This window comes from Musca domestica, unplaced genomic scaffold (genome assembly GCF_030504385.1).
Source record: "Musca domestica strain aabys unplaced genomic scaffold, Musca_domestica.polishedcontigs.V.1.1 60, whole genome shotgun sequence".
NCBI lineage: Eukaryota > Metazoa > Arthropoda > Insecta > Diptera > Muscidae > Musca > Musca domestica.
The window spans coordinates 4,470,912-4,498,599 of record NW_026712364.1 but is presented as its reverse complement, the minus strand read 5'-3'; the positions used below and the strand labels follow the sequence as shown (position 1 = coordinate 4,498,599).

Sequence of the window (27,688 nt, the reverse complement as noted above, 5' to 3'; positions counted from 1 at the left end):
ATAAGGAATGCGCATTTTTGGGCCATTTAGTGACCACAGAAGGAGTAAAACCAAATCCTGACAAAATAAAGGCGATCCAAAACTTTCCTATACCCACAAATCAAAAAGAAATAAAATCGTTTTTAGGTCTACTAGGTTATTACCGTAAATTTATTAAAGACTTTGCCAAAATAACAAAGCCATTTACAGCTTGTCTGAAGAAAAATAAAACTGTTATAGTCGACGATAACTATAAAAAAACGTTTGAAATTTGTAAACAACTCTTGGTAAATGACCCTATCTTACAATATCCAGATTTTTCTAAGCCTTTCAATCTTACGACAGACGCAAGTAATTTTGCGCTAGGAGCCATTCTTTCGCAAGGACCTATAGGGAACGACAAACCGATTTGTTACGCAAGTCGCACACTCACGACATCGGAAATCAATTACTCAACAATAGAAAAAGAGCTCTTAGCCATAGTTTGGGCTACAAAATATTTTCGACCATACCTATTTGGTCACCAGTTCAGAATCATAACAGATCATAAACCACTCACATGGATTATGAGCCTGAAAGAGCCAAACTCTAAATTAATAAGATGGCGACTGAAATTAGAAGAATTCGATTATGAAATTATATACAAAAAAGGCAAACTAAACACAAACGCCGATGCCCTTAGTCGCATAAAGACTGACACATCAGTCAATCTAAACATAAATGCATTTGATACAACGTCAAATCAAGCCACTTCTGGTAGTACTATTCACTCTGCAGAGGAAAACTGCGATGATGGTATTCCGATTTCGGAAAAACCAATAAATGATTTTAATTTACAAACATTATTTAAGACAGGAAACTCTAATTCTCACATAAAACAAGAAGTAGTTTTTAAAAACAAATATAGAAAAACATTTACATACCCCAATTATACAGAGGAAATTATAACACAAATTTTTAAAAATCATCTAGCGCCCAATAAAACCACGGCAATTTTTACAGATAATGAAACTTTTCGCATTATTCAAAATGTATATTCCAAACATTTTGCACAAAGCAAAATTTTTCGTTTAGTTAGGTGTACTGAAATAGTAAAGGACATAAAAGAAAACGATAATCAGGATAAAATCATTCAAGACTATCACGAAAACAATAATCACAGAGGCATACAAGAAACCTATGACCACCTAAAACGCGAATATTACTTTCCATACATGAAATCAAAGATAGCTCAAACAATAAATAATTGTACTTCATGCCAAAGACTAAAATATGATAGACATCCTCCGAAGAATAAGTTTGAAAAACCTCCCACACCTGTAAAACCATTAGATATAATACATATAGACATTTACACGATTAACAGCAAAAATATTTTAACCATTATAGACAAATTTTCCAAATTCGCCGCAGCATATACTCTAACAGCGAGAAACAGCCTTTGCGTTATTAAATCTTTAAAACATTTTCTTAGCCTGCATGGCATACCTAACAAAATAGTTTGTGACCAAGGAACCGAATTCACATCAAACATATTTAAAGACTTTTGTCAGCAATACCAAATTGACCTACACTTTACATCTTTTCAACAATCTTCTAGCAATTCCCCCGTAGAAAGACTCCATTCAACATTAACTGAAACTTACAGATTAATAGTCGAGAAAATTAAAGAAAAAAAGTTAGAAATGGATCATGACGACATCCTAACAGAAGTTCTTATAACCTATAATAACGCAATACATTCTTCTACTAAAATTACACCTTTCGAACTTTTCTATGGAAGAACCTATAAAATTAACCGTCAAATTACATTTAACAATGAACACGAATATCTTTCTAAAATTAATCAATTTCGAACACAACTCTACGAATCTATTAAGGAAAAATTGGAAACCGACACGGACAAACGCATAGAAAAACTTAATGCAGACAGACAAGATCCACTAAATTATGATGTAGATAACTATATATACAGGAAGGAATGTAGGAGAAACAAATTAACACCGAGATTTTCTAGGCACAAAGTGAAACAAAACAACAAAGCAACATTACTTACTACACAAAACACGAAACTTCACAAATCAAAAATAAGAAAAAAACAATTTTCATAATCTTTTATTTCAGATTAATACCCATGATACACACACAAACACTGGAGATACACAATTTAAAAGACACCCAGGGATTATTACAAATAAAACTGGGAACTGCTAAAACAATAATTGACTATATCAACCTTATACATATAATAAAATTAGATTCTTATAAGGATAATGTCATGAAAATTGAGGAATCTGTCAAACAATTTACTCCCACATATTACAACAGAGATTCCTTAAAGGTAACAAAATTTAAACTTAAAGACCTTAAGGATAAATTGAATTCAATAACTCCTAAATACCGCAGGAAAAGAGGATTATTTAATGGTATAGGTTCAGCAGTTAAATTTATCACAGGTAATATGGACGATAATGATGCTCTCCGTATTAACCAGGCTATATTTAATCTAACAAATAAATTACAAACTGAAACCAGTAAACAGAATATACTTAGTACTAGAATCATTGAAAGAATAGAAAATATCACAGACCACATAAATAAAGAACAAGATATAATAGTAGAGTTAATAAAGAATTCTCAAAATAGCATAAATTCCAACTCAAGACTTATAAATGATATGCAGTATTTAAATCAGATTAATTTCCACATTGATTTACTGACAAATCATATTAAAGATGTTTCTGAAGCGATGACATTGTCTAGCCTCGGAATTATACCCAAGATGATATTAAATACGCAAGAGTTAGAAGAAATAGGGAACAATTTAGAGAATCAGTCAATTAAAATTGATACAACAGAACATTTATATGAACTCTTACAATTACAGGCATTTTACAATGATACCAATATCGTTTTTAACATTCAAATTCCCCACATCCCATTAACCAATTACACAATTTCCCATACAATTCCTATACCAATTAATAAAACAAAAGAAATAGTTATAAAACCTTACACAATTTATAATAATAATAAAATTCAATATTTCGAAAATTTATGTAAGAAAATCGAAAACATATATTATTGTAAAGAAAGTTCACTACAAGAAACTATGGAAAATTCTTCATGCTTTGGAAAAATCATAAGTAATTTAGAAGCTAATTGTAATCTCAATGATATAGGCCAAATTACAGAAATATCACAACCTGAACAAGGACTTGTGTTAATAAAAAATTTACCGCCCACAGAAATGAAAACATCATGTAACTCCGAAAAACATAATATTGAAGGCAACTTATTAATAAATTTTAAAAACTGTAATGTTATTATTAACGGAATTATCTACGAAGATAACCCAAACATATATTGGGACGATTTTATTGTAAAACTACCCACAGAAATAAACATAAAACCTTTGTCTACAATAGAAACTTTAAATATACCTAAACTCAAAGAGTACCATCTAGAAAATAAGTTAGCCATCGAAGAGTTATCAAACAATACAGAACTTCACAGACACATAAATTATGGAACTTTAATGTTAATAATTGGAATTGTAATTTTCACCTATATAATGAAACAGAAGACAAAATTAGTGGTAAATGAACTTCCCGCCAATACTGTTGTCGCTTCTGACCATCAATTCTTTTGGCCATCGCTCCATACTAAGGGGGGAGGAGTTACAGAAACAACATCAACAACAACAACATTAACACAAGCACCTACAAAGCCACCAAGGTTAAATCAAGCAAATAAATAATAAAAATTATTAAGAATTGCTAATAAGTCAATAACCGTATGAATTGCTACATATAAAATTAGTAAGAATTTTAAATAGTTCAACAGACCGAAAAAGAACTGTAAAATAAAGAATTGTTCAATAAAAGAATTGTTAAATAAGCATATATTTAAATTTCAAAGAATTGTAAACAGGCTACCAGCTATAGAATTACTAATAATTTTATAAATTGTCAAAATGCAGTTATTGCAATTTTCACTTTAAATAAGTTTATAATCGTAACTTTCATTTTTAATTATTGTTTTCAATAAAGAGGAGTAATTTTTGAGCAACCAACGAATAAACTTGTGTTTTTTTTAATACTCGGATTACTACAAGAATTAACTCCGGCGTATGAAATAGAAATAAAGCTAATTGAGTTCGCGGCGACCGACGAAATTTTCGCCGGTGCCGTGATTGTGTGCACTTCCATATACACATATGTGTTTTATTTTTGACGACGAACATACGCCGCGAAAAAATTCGTCGTTCGCTCCAATTGTGTTCCTAGCATGACAATGTTGTCCCATAACTGCACGCAAAAGGGAGAATCAAATCTCCCACATTTCAAGATCTAGAATAAAATGAATATATTTGCATCAGTTCTGTACCCTTAAATGATCAAAAGTTTAAATAAACGCGAATCTCGTTAAATTGTAAACGCTCTGTATTTAATTTAAATCATCTCGCTAAAATAAGATCCGATGCAAAAGTGGACATAACCTAATTAAGCAAAAAATCTGCTTCATTTTTTTTTATTTTATTATTATTATTATTATTATTATTATTATTATTATTATTATTATTATTATTATTATTATTATTATTATTATTATTATTATTATTATTATCATTATTATTATTATTTTGTTCTAAAAGAAAAAAACTCAAAACTACCTCAAAATTTTTTTCTTAAATTTTAAATATCATCCGCAAATTTCCCCCGTTATTTAAGATTCCTTTTAATAATTCATAAATATATATATCTATTTCTTATTTTTCCCCTTATTCCGCTTTTTTTATTGCAATCTTTTATAAATTTAGATCACAATTACAAATGCGGAAATCCGCCATTAAGAATTAAAGAAAAAAAAAAACAACACAGAAACAGACAAAACAAAATCTAGCAAAGACAAGTAACACGAAGAGTCAATGTACTGGTGATTTTTTTCTCTCAATACTATTTTTTTCCACTTCTTTAATAAATAATCCAAAAAAGGAAAATACAAAACTACAACATTCCCAATGAATATGGATAATACCAGGCAACGCCACATCGGGGGTCTGGATCCTATAATATGACGAAGAAATGAAAAAAAGAAAAACACAAACAAGAATGAAACTAACACCACCAACCGTTAAGAATGTAACAAACACAAAATCCCTAAACACTAAACTGTGCTGACGACGGCTAAAAAAAAAATAACAGCAGGCCCAGCTAGGGCAACAACAATTTTTCTTCTTCGTTGTTGTTCAATGTGCAACAATAGCAAAAAGGAGCTAAAGGACGACAATGAGAACAATTGGCGGCGAAAAGAGCACAATAATCATTTTGTTGCCCTGCGCTGGCTGGCTGGCTGGGCAGATATGGTGCAACAACACTAGAACCACCACTACCATGCCACACCACACATAACCTACTTCATTTTCATCAGGCTGTAGTGGGGAGAGGGGGTGGTTGGTTGGCTAAAATGAAAAATAATGAAAATACCAAATACACAGAGAGAAAAAGAACATTACGAAAATAAATACAGCCAACAATGTAGCAACAATAAAAAAAGAACCAAAGATAATAGTAACAAACAGTCAACATAAATTATGGTAACAAGAAGAAGAAGAACCAAGAAAAAAAATGAACAGCAACAACTATAACTATGATATACAACAATAATAACCGCAAGTACACAACACGGTCCTGCACAGAACAGCGCGGCACAGCGCCATACACAATAGTTTTAGTGGCAATTCAAAAGAAAACAAAAACAATGAAAATTCGCAAGAAAGTAAAAGAAACAACAAATAATAACAAAAACACAAAAAAGGCAACTAATAGTAAACAAGTGGAAAATTGTGGTTGGTCTAGATTTCGGATAGCCTGTTTCGTTTTTTTTTTTGCATGTGGCAGATAGCTATAGCCTAGGACGAAAAAAAAAAATCGCTTGAACATGGCGAAAATAATTGTTTTTCACTTGAATATAAATTATTTTTTATGCTGTTGCTGATAAAAATTGCCAACGATTGGCAAATGTAAAACAAAAGGCGCTGTTTGGTGGTTGTGAGCCTAAAAGTATGCTCTATAATAATTTAAATGGCGTATTGGGGACGGGTATGAAAGAGAAGCAATTTAACTTTTGAAATTATGCTATGGCGATGGTGGGAACAATTTTGGGGGAGTCTTAAGTTATGCTTTAAAATTATTTAATGAAATTTGGTCAGGTTTCCTAAATTACAATCTAAATAATAAATATGATTGATTATCTCCATAGACCTTTGGAAGCCACTTGAATTACATGGTAATAGGTATTGAGATGTTAATCTATAGAAGGAACATTTTATGTCTTCCATTACCAATTAATGAGTTAACGAGGCTCAGAGTCTGCGAGTTCGATTGCTAAATTATGACTTTTGACCTCGATGCTTCGCAAATATAAACTATAAGGTGTGAATATAGTTTAAGGGCTTCAAAAACCTGGCTTGACACAGAAGTATAGTGTTTAGTGTGTTTAACTATATTTCAGAATATAGTGTGTTTAATTCCAGCAGCGGATGGAGACTTGGAGATGGAGCCAGAATTTACTTTAATAGTTAAAAAATATAAGAAATAATTATTTATTAATTTTATTATTTTTAGAAAAACCACATACTTTGTTTGATTTTTCTGTGTAAAAATAGTGGGTTGGAAACCCCAATTTTAAGTGGGTAATGAGTAATTTTACTGGCCTCTATGGGACTAAAGCAGATTAATGTGATGTCTCTATGAAAATTATCTCATAAAGTTTAAAGTTCTAAATGCCTAAGTAAAGCCTAGCAATTTAGTTCTGAGACAATAAAAAAACTAATGGAAAGCCTAAATGTATGCTACGATTTTATGGTAATGAGCTGGCATAAATTCCAGCTTGTCTTCTCAAAATATATACTTTCTTGCTCCCAGACCTAGGAAAATTAAACTAATGTCTAGCAACTGAGATTTAACAAAAAATGATTTGAAATCCTGACAATAATGAAAAGCCTACATGTAGGCTATATGTAGGTATGGTAATGAGCTAACATTAATTCTAGCATGTATTCTCAAAGTATATTCTTCCTTTTTCCTGGAAACTGCAAAAATTAAAAAAAAAAAAAAACTAGCAACCTAAGACTATATAAAATTATTTGAAAGCCTAAAATAGTGCTACTATTTTATAGTAATGACCTCAGAGAAATTCAATTAGATCGTTTTAACGTCTATATGACCTGGCCCCTAGAGCTAGCAAAATGAAATAAAAGTATACAACCAAATTATAAGATAATACAAAAAATTACTTGCAAGCCTAAAAGTATGCAGTGATTTCTACTATAGGCTTACTTTTGTAAATTACTATAAGCTTACTTTTGTAAATTACTATAAATTACTTTTGTAAAGACCTGACAGACATTTCAGTATGTCATTTCAACTTCAGTGAGTCCGGATAAGACATATAGTAACATTGTCTTAAAACTATTGATTTGAAGCCTAAAAATATGCTATTTGACGTTGTAGAAATTTCAGCTTGTCATTCTGAGCATTTTATGTCTTTACACCCAGGACTAGGAAAATAAAATAAGGGTCTAGCAACCTAATTAGAGGACTATTCAATTTATAAATTGATCCTTAAAATATTCTATGATTTTATAAGGATTATTTGGGAGACTATTATCGCAATGACCTAACAGAAATCCCAGCTTATCCTTTCATGCCTTTTCCATGCATCCATGCTCTTGGGACAATTAAAAAAATAATTGAAAGCCTAAAAGTATGCTTCAAATTTTAATTAGATGCATCATTGCTGTAGCTTATATTTCGTAATTTTTTCAGTGAAATATGATATTTTCCATAATTATACTTTAATTCCTCTTCTTAATTTCTGTAAGATTCGAATAGATTCCCGAGCTCATTCTCATCCATTTCATTTGCTCCGCAAATTTATGAAAAACTAATGGCATTCAGGTACTTAATTCCAAGCTGTTGAAAAATAACAAATCACACATATCGACGGCAAAGAAGTGGAAAGAAAAAAAACGTTTAATTAATAACGCTGCCAACAACTTTCAAGTAATAAGATTGATTTGAAAATTTCTCGGTCTTCACTATTCGCCATTGACTTGCAGTTTTGGATTTTTAGTGCTGTATCCGACCTAAAGCCATATTATCTTCTAAAGCATTACTCTAGGTGTTGTTTAATGCCCTTTGCCTTTCATACCTTATTGGTTGGCTGGATGGCTGGCATAAAACTTAAACATGTGCTGCTAAGTAACTTGATTAATTACTTGTTATTGATTTTTCTGCTTCTGCTTCTTTTTCAACTTTTTTTTGTGTGCCCAAATGATTTACCCAGCAGAACAAGCTCAACATCATTGTTGATGCCAGTTCAAGGTACAGTTCATCTACTCTTCGTATACTTTGTCCCGGGCCATAAGGTTGGCAAAACCCATGCGAATTCATTCCACAAGGTCTAGAACGGATAAAATACTGAACAGCAACAACTACAAAAAAAAAACCCATGGCCAGACATTTATTAATTACATTGAGTTGCTTATCTAATTAGAAAAGCTAGGATAATAAGCACAAATTTATACCTTCTTTTTAAATGGATGCCATAGTTTGCCTTGCTCCTTTGGCTTTTGTGTAGGATAAGGCAAAATCAATGCCGTACAACTTGGTCTTGAATTACAAGAACAAAAAAGAAAAAGCAACAACAATGTAAATGGCGAGTTGCTAAGCTGCCCAGCCAAATGCGAACAAAAACAAATTGTTAAGTAATTTATCAAGATATTTATTGCTGTTGTTTGGTCTGATAAGGTATGGGGCGCTGGAATGGCCTTCGACGTCACCAAAGTAACCAAGAAGAAAATTAGTTTTAAGGTATTTCATTTTTAATTCAATAAATTATTACGGCATTCTGAAAAGGACAATATAATTTAAGGGGCAAGGTGTTTTAGAAAATAAGATCGCCTTAAAATTGTTTATACCTTTGACCATAAAAAAAGTTACATTTAAACAGTTTGATTGTAAAAATGAGGCTAGGGGCATCGAAATGCCTACATTTAGGAGTTATGTGGAAAATATGGCTAAATTTGAAAAAAAAAATTATAGCATACTTTTAGGCGCTCCAAAGAACTAATAAACATATATTATATGTAATATCCTTATACTATACTCATACCAAAAATAAATTGTTTAATACATTTTTTAGAATAAAATTGGAAAGCGCCTTAAAGTATGCTATGAAAACCGAAGAAAAATATTAAGTTTACAACGTATTACCCAAAACAAAAAGCCATAAATACTTATACCCTGAGCAGATTTAATATTATAATTTTTTATTTGGAAAGGTTTGCCCTAAAAGTATGCTGTACTTTAGATTTTGAACATTTTAAAGGCAGAAATAAATTTATTGCAGCTTTTTAATTACTCCAGGGATGGAAATCTTCCATCCCGACCAAAAGTCCTTAAAATAGGATTAACTATATTTAAAAAAAAGGGTGGTTTCTCTTCTTTAAAATGGGAATAATGACCAACCTGATAGCGGTCACAAAGCACAAAAAATTGGACGTTTCGCCCATATCCTAGTCGATCATAACGCTAGATCCTCTTTCTGTTGGGAGTTAAAGGCTAGTTTAGTTCTCATGTGTAATCTGACTTTTTCATAAATGTTTATAATATTTTAGGAGCATACTTCTAGGCGCTGCCCAAAATCTTCAAACTAAAATTATGTATAAATTCGCCACAAGTAAGAAAGTTCGCTCTTCGCCAGACAAACGCCTAAAGTAACTTGGATAACTTATTAAATCGTGTATGGTGTCTTAAATACATTTCATCCTAAAAATATGCAACACAAATACGAAAAAAGTCCCTACCAAAAATATACTTTGTTATCTTCCCTCTTAAACTTCAATAGAGACTTTTAAGCCCCTCACATATATATTAATTGCCATTGACAATAACAAAAGCATACTTTGGGGAGCCATTAATGTAACAAACTAATGTCTACTTATTGGCTGTCACTAAAAATCACACGAATTGCCGTTATTTTCAAGATGTGATGACAAAAAAAAACAACCTAGTCAAATTTGTTAAGCAATTTATGGTGATTCTATGGCCTTTTTCACACCCTGAGAAAAGGCGACAAAAGAAATAACAGGAATATGGCAAATAGCTTTCTATGGTCTTTTGATGGTGTGTTCGTTCGTAGGCAAAAATTGTAATAATCAGCATTTTGCAACATATTGAGGAAGTAACACTGACACACACACACAGACACGACTAGAAAATATTTCTCCTTTGTGTTTGCTACCCTAGCAGAACTAAGAGGTAATAGAATTTTTCTCAGAGACCTGGTAGTTTGTTGGGAGGAAGGAAAAACAAACTTGTTTTCCTCTCTCTATATATATATGTATATATAGACATAGATGAGGGTCGGTCGTGTGTGAGCGTGTGACTATGTCGGAAGTTCGTATTTGACTTCCGTTAGCATTTTGTCAGTAAAAGTAAATTGGCACTTTGTGCCAAAAGTGAAAAAAGCTAATGATTCTGTCTTCTCCATACGAATGAGAGTGTATGGGTGTATGTTTGTGTGTAGTTAGAAGTGGCATATTTCATTGAAAACACCATAACAAAGAGACAAACCCGTAACATATGCATATATTAGCATTTATTCTAAATGTCATAGATGACAACAGAAGAAAAAAAACACGAATCACAAGGAAGCACAAGTTTTTATACATCCCTTGCAACCCCCTGAAATTTGTTTTGTTAATGTTAACAACCATACTTAGGGCCGGAAAACATTTGAAGGAAACAGGATGTAAAGGTGGACGCACACAGTTGCACAGAAACAAAGCTAAATTTAGAAAAAAAATAAAGTATTTCAAAGAATGACATACTTAAAATAAATACATATGTATAGATGTGATGTGGAACAACCTCAAACAAAAAAATATATATTTGTATTTAATGTACCCCCTTTATTTTATTATTAATAATTTTTTCCCATTTTCGTTTTATTATTGTTTTCTTAAGCCCACATTCAGCCAGCACTTCTTCCGCTCAATTGACTTGCGACAAATGGCAACTCAAGTGTGTGTGTTGTTTTTTTTTTTTTTTTTTTTTTTTTTTTTTTGGTATAATAATGGTACGATAATAATCATTACAATTGTCATAAACGGTTTCTATAGCTCCTTCCACTGTTTCGGCCTTTCTCATACCATGTTTGCGTGTGAGTGTTGTGTGTGAAGAAATATTTGCAAAAACCAAAAAAGAAGCAATGTATGTGTTTGTATGTTGTGTGTGAAATCGATTTCGATATTCGTTTTCATGCTCCAATAATATGAGAATATTATTGTTTTCCAAATCATTGCCTGCTTGGATTTTATTTGTATAAAGCTAAGGGCTATATTTTTGTGGTTTTCTTTGGATTTCTTTGCTGCCTTTTTTCGATTTGGCCAGAGGAGGGGTGGGGTTTCTTGATTTTTTTTCTGCTTCATACAAAAGGAAATAATTTTCTGCCAAGCTTTTTTTTGAGAGAAATGAAAGATTTTTCCATCTCCATGGTTTGCGGTATTTAATTTTTTTTAGTTTGCAGTATCTTAATTAGAGTTTTGTTTCTCGCAAAAAATTTCCCAAAGCCTTGAAGAATGTAATAAGTAAAGTGGTAGAAATATACCCATTTTGTTTTATTTCCCTTTTAATAGGGGCGAGTATTCAATAGAAAACAAGTGTGAAAAGTAATTTCAACAGAAAATCTTTGCCCCAGGCCAGTTCTTTTCTTATGAATTTCTATTCATTTTGGATTACAATTCTAGAACAATAAATGTCAAATCAAAAGGAATAATAGTTTAAGGCTTTGCTATGATAATGGGACTAGGGGCGGCTTTTTATTAATTTTGGGGATTAATTTAAGTTTTTTTTAACTAAATTCGAACGAAGCTTTCAAAATAATATTCGTATCCAAGTCTAGGAAGATAATATTTGGTCTTATAATGGGACTTGTGGATCAAATTTTTCAAGGCCCACCTATGGTAAATGGTACGACTTTTTTTCAATTTATCCACATAATTTTTAGTAAATATAAATATATGGGGACAATAAAAATAAATTGACTGAATGGCCCATCTTTTTAATATTCTCAAATATCTCAAAATATTGGGGTAGCTCTGTTTATCTTCAAGGCTACATAAATGGCTTATAAATTTTGACCTGTGAATCCGAACTCGCTCACACTGTTAAATCCATTTGGTGTTTTCCATAACCAAGACTGAAAATGTCAGAAAATTTGATACAAATTTGAAAGGTTCTAAATTTTTCGAAAACATTTTTTGTTTTTATAAAAATAACGTTTATTTATTAGTGCAGAAATATGGTAATGTTTGAGAGGGGGCTTTTTTTAAACAAAGTTGGTGATATTCTTATACAGTTCGGTTATTTGATTTAGAATATTTCTTTCTTTGATAATTTTCTCCAAAAAATTAAATTTTGAGAGGATTTTCACTTAGATTGGAGACGTGTTAAATAAGCAATAAAAAACGAAAAACACTTTATTTTATCTTAAAATTTTTAAAAGTCAAATGTAATTTTCTTCAAGATATATATTTTTTCTGAGATTTATAATAACATTTTGTGTAAACATCGGAAAATTTGATCCAAATTTGGAAAGTGTCAAATTTGTGGAAAATTATTTTTTAACGACAATTGGTGGAGAAATCAAACACATAAATAAGAAAAACACTTTATTTTATCTTGAAATTTTTGAATGCCGAATGTAATTTTCTTCTAGATATATAATTTATTCTGAGATTTATAGTGAAAGTTTGTATAAATATCAGAAAATTTGCAGCAAATTTGGAAAAGTGCCAAATTTGTCGAAAATTATTTTTTTAACGACAATTGGTGGTATGCTTCTATGGTACATATTGAGTATACCAATTTCTTTTGTTTCGAAACTTATAGTGAAATTTGATCTACAACACTTCTCCCTTTGACAACTTCCGCAAAAAATGAGGCATTAAGGAAGATTGTGACATAGATTGTAATCATGTTAAATTACAACTAAAAACAGAAACACATAATTTTGTAATTTTTTCTTTAAAACTGTTAGACCTAGGTATGTGGCTTATTCTGAGATTCATAGTGCAATTTAATGTAGAATATTTTTTCCTTTAACTTTTTCTGTGTAAAATGAAATTTTGTGCTACTTTCAGGCATCGACTCCAAAAAAGGACGAGAAAAAATGATTAAAAAAATTAACAATTATTTTCTCATATTTTTTTGGTCAACTTTGTTGCACATTTTTTCCTGATAAATAATGGAAATTGAGATTTCTTTTCTTTGGTGGCTCATAGTGAAATTTGATGGAGAATGTTTTTGTCTTTGATGTCGAACTTCTGTAATGATGCTTGATAGTAGAATTTGGCATAAACTCTTGAACCCTCAAATGTGTTTTTAATATTAATTAATTCCAGGCTACATTGTTCCAAACTTGTTCTTGATATAAACCTGGTTTCTTTTCTTTGTGGACTAATAGTATAATTCGATAAGCATTATTTTTTTCCTTGGAGTTATACCTCTAAGGTTATGTTTTGAAGGAGAATTTTGCATAAAATCGACAGAAATACGGCTTAAGCCCTAAAATGAGTTTTTCGTATTAATTAATAACAGGCAATATTGTTCCCAACTTTTTCTCTATATATGTAATGGAAATTGAGATTTATTTTCTGTGGTGACTCCTAATGAAATTTGATGGGGAATATTTTTTTCTTTGGAGTCATCCCTCTAAAATGATTCTTTTTATGAGAATATGGCATAAACTCACATGAATAACGGCTTTAACCCTTGAATATGTGGTTGAAATTAGTGAAGTTCTGGCATTTAAGAAATATTTAGAATTTTCACATATTCTGGGACCCATAGTAAAATTGACTGACCATTTTGATTTCCTACATTTCCGTTTATAGGGAGTTATTACCATATATTGAAAAAACGTATCAAAAATACCTATTTGAGGGTTAATATTACGACCAGAATAATACTCGTAGTTAACAGCAATATTTTAAGCGTTCATACTTTTTTATCCGATTATAAGAATTTTTAAATTAAAAATTGAATTTGGTGTCCCTGATGTTAGCCAAAGTTGAACTTTTTTTCTCAAGTTATCTCTGTAGCTGGATAACAGGTCCGGCCAACCAAATAATTTAAGCCTTTTTCAATAGTTTGCTGGCTTATCTTCCCATTCTTTTGAGTCTCTCTCGAGAAACCCGCTTCTTAATTAACTCGCCATCATTATGTGTGGAATTATACGCATAAATGCACTTCATAATTCACACACATACACACACACCAACACCTGCATACTACTATAACTACAAACTAAACAACTTACCTTGATCGGCCACATTAATTACACCATCCTGGGCAACCGCTATGGCAGATATTGCCTGGAAACGGGCATTCGACGACAACAGTGTCTCAGCATTACTCAGTGTACCATCATCGTTAAGGGTACCCGCCGAACCCAATATAGCGCCCAGACCACCGGCAGATGTTGTTGTTTTGGCACCCAGCAATACAGTGGTAGTTGTTGTGGGACCAGTTGACATAAGATTACCAGCCACAATGCCAGCTAATCCTGAAGTAGGCGAACAAATGCAACCGCCATTGCTGCCAGTGGCCGCACTAGACGCCGAATTGCCATTGAAACCGCCATTTCCGTTTCCGCTGCCGGCTGGTGTAGTGGGCGTGGTGCCACCACTGCCGCCACCAGCACCATTGTTGCGATTTGTGGGATTGCTGGTCGTTGAATAGGAGTTGCCACCAGGGTTATTTGAATTAAAGCCGGATGTCGAAGCATTGAGGCCAGCACCATTTGTGCAGTCACATGTTAAGGCTCTGTCAGTTGGGAGTTGGATGGTGTGCGTTTTGTTAAAATTGCAAAATCAAAACGTGTACAAAACGAACGTTCGTTCGTTCGTTGGTTGCATAACGAGAGAGAGAGAGAGAAAGAGAGTAGGAAAAATGCCATTAGTTACAAATATTGTCAGAGCGACAAAACTTACAATACAAAAACCGATAAATATACATACATACATACAAACACCTACGTATGTCGTCATGTTTAGGGGCTAGACAGATTAAAATAAATTGAATTTTAAATGTAAACCGTATATATCCGCCTGTTAAATAAAGTTTCAAACTAAACTATTTTAGTTTATTCCCGGAAATTTAACAGGCAAAAATGAAATCGTTAGAGCGTTTAGTTATATCATTTAGAGGAAATTGTATAAAATGTTTTATCTGGAAGCGTTTGGTTTGTTGCACGTTTGTTTTTTTTTCAGGGTTTATTTTCCATTTCTTTTGTTTAGAAAATATTTTTGTTGTCTGCATACCTGTTAGTTGCAAAGATAACTTTTGCGGTTAAGTTGCACAAAAGTAAAAAAATACACCGACAAGGAATGTCGGGAGAAAATGACAAAAAGTCAGCAAGAGGTTAGTTTTTTGCAATGCTTTATTTTTGGAATGGTTTTTTTTTATACCCTCCACCATACTTTGGAGGGTATATTAATTTTGTCATTCCGTTTGTAACTCCTCGAAATACTCATGTCAGACCCAACAAAGTATATATATTCTTGATCAGCGTAAAATTCTAAGACGATTTAGCTATGTCCGTCTGTCTGTCTGTGTGTCTGTCTGTCTGTCTGTCTGTCTGTCTGTCCGTCTGTCTGTCTGTTGTAATCACGCTATCTTTCGAACAAATTGAGATAGAAGGCTAAAATTTTGCACACATGTATATTTTCCCAGTAGGCAGGTTAAGTTCGTAAATGGGCCATGTAGGTCCAAGTTATCATATAGCCCCCATATAACGGTACCTCCCGATATTCGGTATTTTGATGATTTTAGCGACATTATTCACCGGAATTATTTCAAATTTGGCATTTGAAGTTCGTAACGGATACTACAGCATAAGACAGAAAATTATCTGTGCAGGTCCACGTCTTCGTGTAGCCCCCATATAACTGTACCCCCCGATATTCGGTATTTTGATGATTTTAGCGACATTGTTTACCGGAATCGTTTCAAATTTGGTATTTGAAGTTCGTAATGGATACTACATCCAAAGACAAAAAATGTGCCATGTAGGTCCACGTCCTCATATAGCCCCATATAACGGTACCCCCGATATTCGGTATTTTGATGATTTTAGCGACATTGTTTACCGGAATCGTTTCAAATTTGGTATTTGAAGTTCGTAATGGATACTACATCCAAAGTCAAAAAATGTGCCATGTAGGTCCACGTCTTCATATAGCCCCCATATAACGGTATCCCCCCGATATTCGGTATTTTGATGATTTTAGCGACATTATTTACCGGGATTGTTTCAAATTTCGCATGTGAAGTTCGTAATGGATGCTTCAGCCCATGCCAGAAAATTGTCTGTGCAGGTCCACGTCTTCGTATAGCCCCCATATAACGGTACCCCCCATATTCGGTATTTTGATGATTTTAGCTACATTATAAACAGATTTCTCTTCAAGTTTCGCATTTAAATATTGTAATAATTTATGACAAAAGTTGCCTATGCAGGCCCACGTCGTCGTATAAGCATTCGGTATTTTTATGATTTTAACAGAATTTTTAACGGGTTTTATTTTTTGGAAATTGCCAAATTTGTACCAATTAAAAGTTCGGCCCGGCCGAACTTACATCGTTTTTACTTGTTTTTTTTTTTTTTTTTTGACGGGGAAAACAACAAAAATAATGGGCCAAATGGAACAAGGGGCCAAATGGAAAAAGGACCTGAGAACAAAATTTTACCCAAAAATAGCGAGGAAATTTTGTTCTATGCCCTCAAGCCATGAGAGGTCGGCACTAGAAACATTAGCCCAAATAAAAAACGAACAGTGGTTTGGAATATTTTCGATTTTGAAACTTGAATATTGAAACCTATTGAGAATTTTTTTCCATTTTAACTTTTTATAGCATACTTCTAGGCGCTCCCAACAAACTATATAACGTACAAACCCTACTACAAAATAATAATATAGAGTAGAACTGTACAGAACTAAATTAAAAGGGGGAGATGAAAAAACTGCAACCAATTTTCAGGCGTACAAAAGAATTTTGGTAAAAATTTTCCACTTAAAGTGGTGGAGAATTAAGCCTAAAAATATGCACAACTTTCAAGAATTATATTTCTGATTTTAAATCTTTAACCTCAGTGTAAAAAAAGGGTGTAAAGAGAAGAGAAAAAATTAACAAGTTGGCAAACATCAAGCGACAGATTAAAAATATCACATTTTGTTTATCTCCTATATTGTTTTGCTTCCTATTATGTTTCTCCCCTTTTTTTTGGTTGGGACTTTCAGTCAGGCGTTAAAATCTATGTTCATTGCAACAAAACAAAATATATCCAGATAAAATGAATGAAATGGGAAAAAACCGGGCCGAAAGAGCAAAGACCGGACAGACAAACATTTGTCTAGAATGCAAACAGACAGTTAAACTATGTTAGATAAAAATAGAAATTCCTCCACACTCATACATAGGAGAACATGAGGCAAGGACTTGCAGGATGAAGAAAAAAAAAACACTAAAATTAAACACTTTTTTGGTAGTTCAAATGGATGTGACACTAAAAAAAAAACAGAAATAAAAAAATTGTACGACAATGTTGCCAACTATCATCCCTGGTAGTGATGGAGGACAACAGATGATATATTTCATACTCTTCTGAAGTCTGGGACATTTATGTCGCGGCACTGGATGAGGTAAGACAAGGCATGCCGTTCTGATATGAACGAATGCAAGATGTAATGCCACCGTTTTAGCAGATGAAGTGTTTGAAACTATCTGTCCGGGACAACACCAACCCACAAAAAAAGCTTGATGATTTTGGATGATTATGTTGTAGTCCCTGAGAGGCATATTTCCAAAAAAGAACACAAAAACAACGAAAAATTACAGCAGCGACATCAAGTTTTGCCGGCTGGTTGGCTGATTGTCTCTGTTGCTTGGTCTGCAACGATTTACAACTACAGCTGACGCTGTTTCTGTTGCTGAACAAACAAAAAAAATTTGCTGATAAAAACACTTGCAAAGTACAACAGCCCCAAAAAATTTTGATGCCACACCGTACATATAGCCACAAAAACGGGGAAGAGACGGACAGAGAGAGAGAGAGAGAGAGAGCACGATGGCGAACAAGGAAGAAAATGAGCTGTTAACTTTTGCTAGGACATTGACACGAAAAACGGTGTGTGAATGTTTGTGTGGTAGACAATTTAATTTTTTTGGGGGGCTTGAATGAAATGTGGCACTTTACAAATAATTTAATTGCCAAGCCCAGGAAAAAAAATTGAATAATTTATAAAAATGCTTGAGGAAGCATAAAATATTTAAGTATATATCATTAAATGGAAACTGAGTTAAGGTCATAAAAAGGAATTTTTTTTCTAAAAAGTAGTGTCTTTAGGGGTTTTTGAAATTTGTATTATGTTCACATTTAAAATTCTTTCTTTTCCAAAAGATAAAAAATATTCACTCCTTAAAAAGATTACATTTAAAATTCATGTTTTCAAAAAGTGATGCCTACGTTAAGGGTTAAATTGAAACTGAGTTAATGTCATAAAAAGGAATTTTGTTTTCAAAAATAAGTGTCTACTTTAGGGGTTTTTGAAATTTGTATTATGTTCACATTTAAAATTCTTTCTTTTCCAAAAGTTAAAAAATATTCATTCCTTAAAAAAAGATTACATTTAAAATTCATGTTTTTAAAAAGTGATGCCTACTTTAAGGGTTTTTGGGATGCGTAATAAGTGGTGTCTACTCAAGGGAAATTTGTTGTATTTTTTTAAAAAAAAGTGGTGCCTACTTTAAGGAGTTTTTGAAATGTGTAATAAATTCACATTTAAAATCCATTTTTTAAAAGCTGGTACCAACTTTAAGTGTTTTTTTTTAAGGAAATATAAAATTTAAAATTCAGCATTTTATTAAGTGGTGCCTACTTTTAGGTTGTTTATTTTTTCAAAAAAAAATGTAATAGGTTTACATTCAAAATTCATTTAACTAAAATCTTTCCAAAATTTTTCAATTTCACAACGAAAACTTTATACTTACCCCGTATTCTCTTGTTTGCCAGCAAAATAACGCATATTTCCAGATGTATCAACAACACGTATCGAATTAATACGTCGCGAATCACTATCGGCAATATAGAGATCTCCAAATGGTGAGAAAGCCATGGCCAATACGGTGCCCAAAACATTATCAGCCGTTTTATTCGATTTATCCTGACCATTGTTGTTGCAATGCAGAGGTGTACCAGCCACGACGCGTATCTTCATGTCCGATGTTAGGCGCAACACCAAACGATCATCGATGAAATGTAGAGAACCATCCAGCGGACTCAAAGCCAAACCGGTGGGCCATTGTAATTGTGCCTGATTAGCCATAAGGGTACCGGTACATGGTGCCGGACTCCAGTGATTGTGGTGACCATGATGTCCAATCAGTGTGTGTATGATACCCTTAGGATCCACAGCTCGAATATTGGTGCCATCAGCAATGTACATAGTGCGATCAGCGGCAATGGCCAAACCTTTGGGATGTGAAAGTCTGGCCTGTAAAGCTGGACCACCATCACCACAATTACCCTCATCACCGGGTATGCAACGTTGTCCGGAACCCACAACTGGTTCACTGTTGATGGCGGGATCTTTGACTTTTTCCAAACGCAATAAACGTAGAATTTGATGTCTTTCCGGATCGGAGATATATAAATGTCCATCAGCCGGTGAGACAGCCAAATAATATTGATATGACACTTGGGTGGCACTCAGCTGTAGAATGGTATAAACTTTGCCATCGGGGGTAATGCGACGCACCAAATTGAAATCGCCCACATAGAGACTACCATCGGGACCCGATGCCAATGCAATGGGTGTCAAAAGTTTCGCATCCTTGGCAATACCATTACAATGATCTGGGCAATTCAGCGGCCTCTGTAGACCAGTTCCCATCACCACTTTTACCGTGCGAGGATATTCTTTCATGTGCAATGTACTGCCATCACCCTTCTGTAAAATGCCCTCATGGAAATTATAATGATGATGGATATCCAAACCCCAACCACCAATATCGGAAATATCGACATCATAACCTTGTAACTTGGCAGTTTGGGTGATCCATACCGGAGTGTCGCATGTGGAATGTTGATAACCCACCGATATGCGGGCAATGGTAACACCGTAGACCTTTTGCCTATAAACGTTGCGTTTATTCCAGGCAAATGTGTGTATCAAATTTGGATCAGCCTCATATGTCTTGATATGTAAAGAACCTTCGATTTCAACACCCACATGAACATGGGTCAGTGTCTTGGGTATCTTCTCCGACGTCAAACGCATACGAACTATACTCAAATAGCCCGATGCTTGCGAGGATTGATATGTTAAATGCAAATCGGAACCGGGAATTTGTATAGACTCTTGAACAATCTGCGGAAAGGGAAAAGAAATATGTGTAAATATGTATTTGTTTTATGTTTGTAGAGTAAATATGAATGACAATTTCAATAAGATCTACGATGGCCTTTGAGAGCATTTCAAATTATCAAAGACATACAAAAAAACTGGTAACAATTTGGAAGCGGAAACCAAAAAAAGAGCAATTTCAACCTACGTTAAAAAAAGAATTGTTTGAAGAGTAAAGAAGCGACTTGATCGAAACGAGCGTCGCAGTGGCCGAAAAATGGCTCGTGAGCTGAACCTATCGCAATATTCCATTCTGCAAATATATTTTTCAATAGCTCGGTTTAAAGCCATTGAAAATCCAAAAAGTGCAAGAACTTATAACGCAACAGGAACAAAATAGACTCAAAAGAGCTAAAGAGTTACTTCGATTGGCCGAAAGTGGTGAACCGTCGAATTTGGTTTTCTCCGATGAGAAAACATTCATTGTTCAGCAGTTCGTAAGGAAACAAAATGATCGTGTTTACTTGCCAAAGAGGTCAGCTGAAAATGTGAACCTTCGGTTGGCCACCAGAACTCAAACGCCGGTCATGGTGATGGTGTGGGCCGCCATAACAGCCGATGGTCGTTCTCCGCTCGTATTTATCGACCGTGGCATCAGAATAAATGCCGAATATGTGTGTCTGGAGTATTTTGGAAAGCAAGGTTGGCACTAAAAAATACCAAAGTGTCGATCACCCCAAGCAAGCACTTTGATGGGAATGGGTCAAAATAGCGCAGAGCAACATTCAGGCAGCGTGTGACCGTTTTCATTGGCCGTTTGAAGGCCATAATTCGCCCGAATGTGACTAATTCGAACAAATCTAAACTTATTTTAAAATGTGATGCTATTTCCAACTTTTTGTGCTTTCATTCAATTGAATTAAAAAAAAAAACAAATAAAAAATATTGCGTTTAATTTTTTGCAATTTTTTTATCTCACCCTGTAAACATACCCCCTGATTTTAGTTATGGCAAGGTTCTTGGACATATTTTTGAATGGCTTTAGCTTTATCTTAATTTCTTTGAGCTTGAATAATTTCGATGACAGGTCCATTGTTAAATAAGGAGTTCATAGGCCGATTTGTAAGTAGTTACTGATACCAGAAAAATACTAAATGAACCCATTCTCACATATTCTCATTTAAAGTAAAAAACATAAAAATGTCCCTTATTTATTAAGAAAAAATAAAATTCCTTAAAATCTCCTGATTTTTTTGTTTTCCACCCTTTAAATTAGTTTTCCTTCTTAAATTCATTTCGCAAATTACCATTACACAGCAGTGCAATGCATTTTTGTGCCCTAATCAACCTTCTGTTTTCATTTATCCTTCTTAAGTTTCCTATGCACTTTGCGCACACACAATCGCACAGAGACAGGGAGCGAGAGAGAGTCTTAAGGATTTCACTTTGAAGTGTAGGTCAATAGTTCCCAAGACTGTAATTTCTATTTAATGAAAGTAAAAATCTGTTTATATAAGCACTGATCCCCAGCTTTGCTGCTCTGTACAAGGTTCGGGTGTATTGGCTCACATGATAGCAGTGACAGCAGCAGCAACAACAACAACACCAACTATAAGGCAAATTGAACTATAAGGCAAATAGTAATTTAATTAAAACCCAGTCAAAGCTGCAGATGGTGTCAGCCAAGGTAATGTGAGTAGCAAAGCTACAATAGAAAAAAACCCCGAGAGTAGCAGGATCAGCAAAAAAAATAATAAAAATAAATAAAAAATAAGCAACACGTACCTGCATGAGTTACAGTTTTAGCATAAATAATGCAAAATATTTAATGGCATTAACAATAGGGATGGGACAATGAGAGTGGAAGGAAAAAAAAAGCCCTACCAAAAAGGACATAATAAAATGCAAGAGTACAGGAAGCTTAAGGCATTTAACGTTTTACAATGGCAAAAACAAGTAGAACACACACACACAGCAAGGTGTGGTGTTGGCAAGGGGTGTTTCTGGTACTTGAGGTCACAAGGTAATGGGCACGATTTACAACAACGGCAATAAATATACAACCAAACACCATGGACTTTAGCTCACCGAAAAAAAGAAAAAAAACCTTAAAACTTTGGGAAAATGGTGGACACGAAAATGTTAGTTTTGCATAAAACTTGCTACCACCACCCTTTTTGCAGCAACACTTTCTCTAGTCCGTTCTACAACTATACTTCATGCAACACAGGGCCAACAACAAAGATTTATTAAAAGGACCCCAAGGTATTGTTATAGCAAGCATACCGGAAAAGCTTCTCTTTTTTGTGGGATACTTTGTTCATTTTGTGCGTCCGTCCGTCCGTCAGTCAGTCATTTCATTGCCAAAACGTGACCCAACAACAAACACTTCGGCATCGGAGTCGTCGTCGTTTGTAACACTTAAGTATGCTCTCGCTTCAAATTGCAAACTATTAAAATTGTTACCAAAAACTCTCATCACACAAATGAAGGTAATTAGGAAAATTTTCATATTTAAATTAATTACTTCAACTACTACTACTATTGCAATTGGGCGCTCACACACTCACCTGGGTCTCGGCGAATATGACACGTTTACCGGGCATTGCTCCAATGCCATTTGGCATCCATGTACTTATCAATTGTGGCTTCAGCTCTTCATGATCATGTTCCATGCACAGTTTATGGGCATCCGTTGTGGGCTCATCCGAGAAATGATATAGAATGGAATTGAGGAAGGTCAAGGCTGGATTTAAGGGAGCCACTCTGTGGATGTTGGATTTTTTGGTTGTTTGTGGAAAATGAAAATATGATTATGATTAATTAGTATTTTTTTGTTATTTTGAAAAAATGAGATTTATGCTTACTTAATATTTCTATTGGCACTATCATCTTCATCGCTAAGCTGCATTTGCACGGGAGGCAAAACCACAATACGATTCCATGGCACAAATACGGTGCGTGTTAATGGACGGAATGGTGAACGTTGGAATTGCAAGGTAACAGCACCACCACCATTGACCAAAACATCGAACCTGGAAAATTAAAAAGAAAAACAATTTTTAGTATTTTGAAAAGATAATTTGGATTATTTTTCGGATATATTCAACTTAATTTGTAAACATTTAAATTTGATTTGATTTTCTCAAAGAGGCATGTTTGATGCCAATTGAACATAACTCGAATAGTAATAAACTAGGAACTCGTTTTCGAATTTTAAATTTGAAGTAAGATTTTTGTCTAGATAAAGCCTATGACCGAAATAAATCGAATTAAAATGAGCAAGTAATTCGTAAAAATCAAATTTTGAATTTCTATTTTTATCTACAACCCAAAAACGAAGTTTGTATATTTTTCTATCCAACGAAAGGTCGCCCTAAACTGATTGGGAAAAAAACAGTTTTCGGTTCGAAAGTCGAGTTGTTTTTCTTTGTAATGACCCCATTTTCTGGAAAATTTTGCAATTAAAGATAACTCCAACAATTATGAAACGATTTCATAAAAATTGCACAAAAATCAAGCCTTTATGGATCGACTTTTACCATTGAATTCGAATTAATACATATTTTTTAGTATTTCTTGTGGAAAGTCATAGAATCCGATAGACAAGAGCCTTATCCTCAAGGTCCTATTTACGATTTTTTTAGGATTTAAAATGTATTAATATGTTGAGAATATATAAATTCATTTTAAATCAAAAAAAAAAAAAAAAATAAAATCGTAAATAGGACCTATATCAGATAGAATTTTAATCAAGAGAAATTCTATAATCTTTGTGTAGAATTGTAATAGAAATCTTCATCGTAAGATCCTTTGATGTGGAAAATTCAAAATTTAAATCGTCAAAACTCTATATCAAATTCTATGGCCTCTTCTCTGATTTATTACTATTTTTATTGACAGAGTAAAAACCTACTCGAAAATAGTAGAATTTGCTCGATTTTTGAAAGTTTTAGTTCCTCTCTACAACGAGCCACGTGGTCTGGCTCTTATTCGAGCGATATTGAAAAATAATGTATGATCTTTTTTTTTTCTTTTTTCGAAAGAGTTTTACTCTCAACTCGAATTCGATCGTGAGCACTCCTGGGAGTATAAAAATGAAGCATACTCTATTTTTCGATGTCGCTCGAATAAGAACGAAGATGTTTTGCTCGTTGTGGAGTGGAACCAAAATTTGTTCAAAATCGAGCCATGTCTACTCTTGTCGAGTGGACTTTTAAAGTTTGTCATCCGTGGTTGTATTTGTATCCGTGTGTATTTTTCTCAATTTACAGCTGCAAATTAAAGAAAGCCAAATACGTTAAATAGCGTTGTCGTAACTCTGTACCAACGAAGTCAATGATATTGCTGTTGCTTTTGTTGTTTTTGTCTTTTCTGAAAAAATCTACCCTCGGCCACAGTTCACAGACACATTCAAATCACCAAGCTAAATAATTGTTTTTCACTTGTTTTCATTCGAGTTTTCAAACTGTTACTCAATTTCGAGCGATTCGAATGCCACTCTAATTTTTTCAAACAGGAGCGACGGACGAGAGTTCTCTCAAAGAACAAAAGATCGAAGAGTAACATAGACAAATAAAAATATAGACAACGAAATGCTCTCACCGTTTATCTTCGAAAAAAATCGAATCAGCAGATGTCGTCAATATCGTTTCAGGGGTTTGAGTGGGAATATTGAAGTCACTCAATTCTAAAACGTTAAAAATAACAAAAACTGTAGGATATTTGTCGGTTGGCAATTGTTCCATAATAAAATAAATGTAAAAATTATGTGACGACATCAAAAAATTCCGGAATAATCAAGTAAAATTCTTGAAAAACGATAAAATGTGTTTTCGAAGTCGAGTGGGTTGAACACGTAAATCAGTATGTTGACTATGCAAAACATGATGAGAGCCACCTGGATAAAAAGACAAAACTAACTTTTCGTTGTCTATATCTTCATTTGTCTATGAGAGTAATCTCTACATGAAACTACCACAATTCTAGCACTCCTGCTCGCTAGCAAATAATAACGAGCAAATCAAGCCTCTCTTTTTAGCAGAGAAAATATGCTAAATAACTAAAGTCGTTGCCTACTTTTGGGCTTCCATGAAAATTGATGACTAACGAAAAAAAAAACCTGAAATATTATTAAAAAAACGTTTGTAAATTTTTAATTTTTTTTCGACTTTTCAATTTAAAATCTATACCAAAGGTCTGCACTACCATATGAGCACCGCTCAATGGGCAGTAATTAAAACTTGATTTTCTTTGTGAAATCATACTTTTTGTCATTAAAGATTTCATTTTAATTCAACTACTTTAAGAAAAAAAAATGGGATTTCTCACAAAATCTGTGCTCTTCTGATAATATAAGGAACTGTAACTGAGTCCTTCAAAATACCTTAGTGAAGACATAAAGATATACGAGGGAATCTTTTTTTAATTTGCCATTTTTTTATTTGAGGGTAAAGATATATTGATATACGTCCTAATGAGACTGTCCTAGTCTCCCAAAACCGCAAATTAGTGATTTCCAAAAATATAGTTTAAAAATTTAAAATTTTTCTTAAACGTTTTTATAAAAATGAAATAGTTTACCACAATTGCCCACCAACAGGTCATCAGAACATTCATGACATCGGGTAATTTTCTCTTTGTTATCTAGCACTCAAATCTCACTCACTTTCAACCAATTTCAGTTATTTTTTTTTTTTTTTTCAAAAATTATACCACCAAATACATTTGTATACGAAAAAAAAGTGTATTTAACATTTGTAAAGTCCATTATCTTTGGCATCACCTATGAACAGAGTTTCGTGTTTCGAACGGCAACAACAAATTAAGAGTAGAGCTGCATGTTATAATTATAAGTTTTATGACACGTATTGTACTTTCTATATTCATGCACACATACTCGCATACACATGCATTGACTCTGTGATACTTTGCCCTGTTTCGAGATATTGTTTGTAGTGGGGTATTTTTGTTATACCTCTGCTGTTGTAGTAGGTGTGCGCTTTGTATAGTATTGTATGTGTTTTTTATTATTTTATAAGCTATTGTGTTTTGAGGCTTTCAGCAAGCTTAAAATGTATCAAAGTTTATGACTTTAACATGAATGAAAATCAAAAGAATCATGCTTTTAAAAATGGTTACCGTTTTTTTTTTTTTTTTTTTTTTTTTTTTTTTTGATATTCACACAATGGGGCAGTATACCGTTAATAAGGAAGTGGACCAAGGATTTTGGGATTTTCCCAGATTTTTTTTTCAAAAATAAATTTATTGATAAATGCATGGGCTCAATTTTTGTTCTATAAAAATTTAAAATAAAAAAAAATATATATAAACTTTGGAATGTCAAATGAAGAAAAAATGCAAAGCAATATTTTAAATTTTCATTGAATAAAAATTGAGATCAAAAAGGCTAAGCTTTATACAGTAGTGTTTAAAATTTGGAATTTCTCTTGTTTTAATATAGTTAAAAAAATGTTGTTATACGTATAAATTCAATATTTATTTTTTGGAAATCGATCGACTTCAATTCAAAATTAATTTCTTTCTTATTATTCAGAAAATTTACGGCCTAATATTATAAAAATGTATGCATATATATTATTTACTTATTTAATTTTATTTTTTTATTCATTTATTTATGTTATTTTTTTCATTGAAACTTTTTTACTCTGGCCACCCTAATATCCTCAACGTTTTATGGCAATAATAATAAAAAGAACAGGGAAATTGCCATATTGTTGCTTGCAGATATGTTTTGTTGTCATGTGATAGGGCATACCTCTATACAACAATGCGAATAACAAGAACAACAACATGAATTGAACACATACATTCTCATCAGCGACAACAATAACAAATGAAGCAAATAATATTTGCTTTGTTGTTGTCGTTGTTAAAACCAGCACACGTAGCTTTATATGACCATATAAACGTGTACTCTCTCTCTCTCTTACCATTTCTTGGCATACACACACATGAACATATATTCCTGTATGTGTGTTGATGAGCATAAATGAAACATGGCTTAAACACAGAGAAAATGTAGAGCAACAGACAACACGCAAATATGCATAAATGTAAATATATAACCCGGTACACGCACACACACACACACCATCTGCACACACACACACATACATTTGTGTGTGTGTGTGTGTAAAGGACAATAACATCATCACATGTATCTGTGTATATGGTTTTGTAATTCACACTGCAATGTTAGCTTTTAAC

General features: G+C 33.2%; 1 protein-coding gene across 4 annotated transcripts in view; it reads right to left on the bottom strand.

The window, feature by feature from the left end:
- Positions 1 to 27,688, bottom strand: part of LOC101894875 (teneurin-a) — a 568,898-nt gene that overhangs the window by 18,246 nt on the left and 522,964 nt on the right. For all 4 annotated transcript variants that reach the window (XM_059129381.1, XM_059129382.1, XM_059129383.1 and 1 more), the window contains 4 exons: positions 23,326 to 23,493; positions 23,029 to 23,224; positions 19,104 to 20,482; positions 14,371 to 14,876 (listed from right to left, as the gene is read on the bottom strand). In XM_059129381.1, coding sequence (XP_058985364.1) covers positions 14,371 to 14,876; positions 19,104 to 20,482; positions 23,029 to 23,224; positions 23,326 to 23,493 — 2,249 coding nt within the window. The remainder of the gene's footprint in view (positions 1 to 14,370; positions 14,877 to 19,103; positions 20,483 to 23,028; positions 23,225 to 23,325; positions 23,494 to 27,688) is intronic.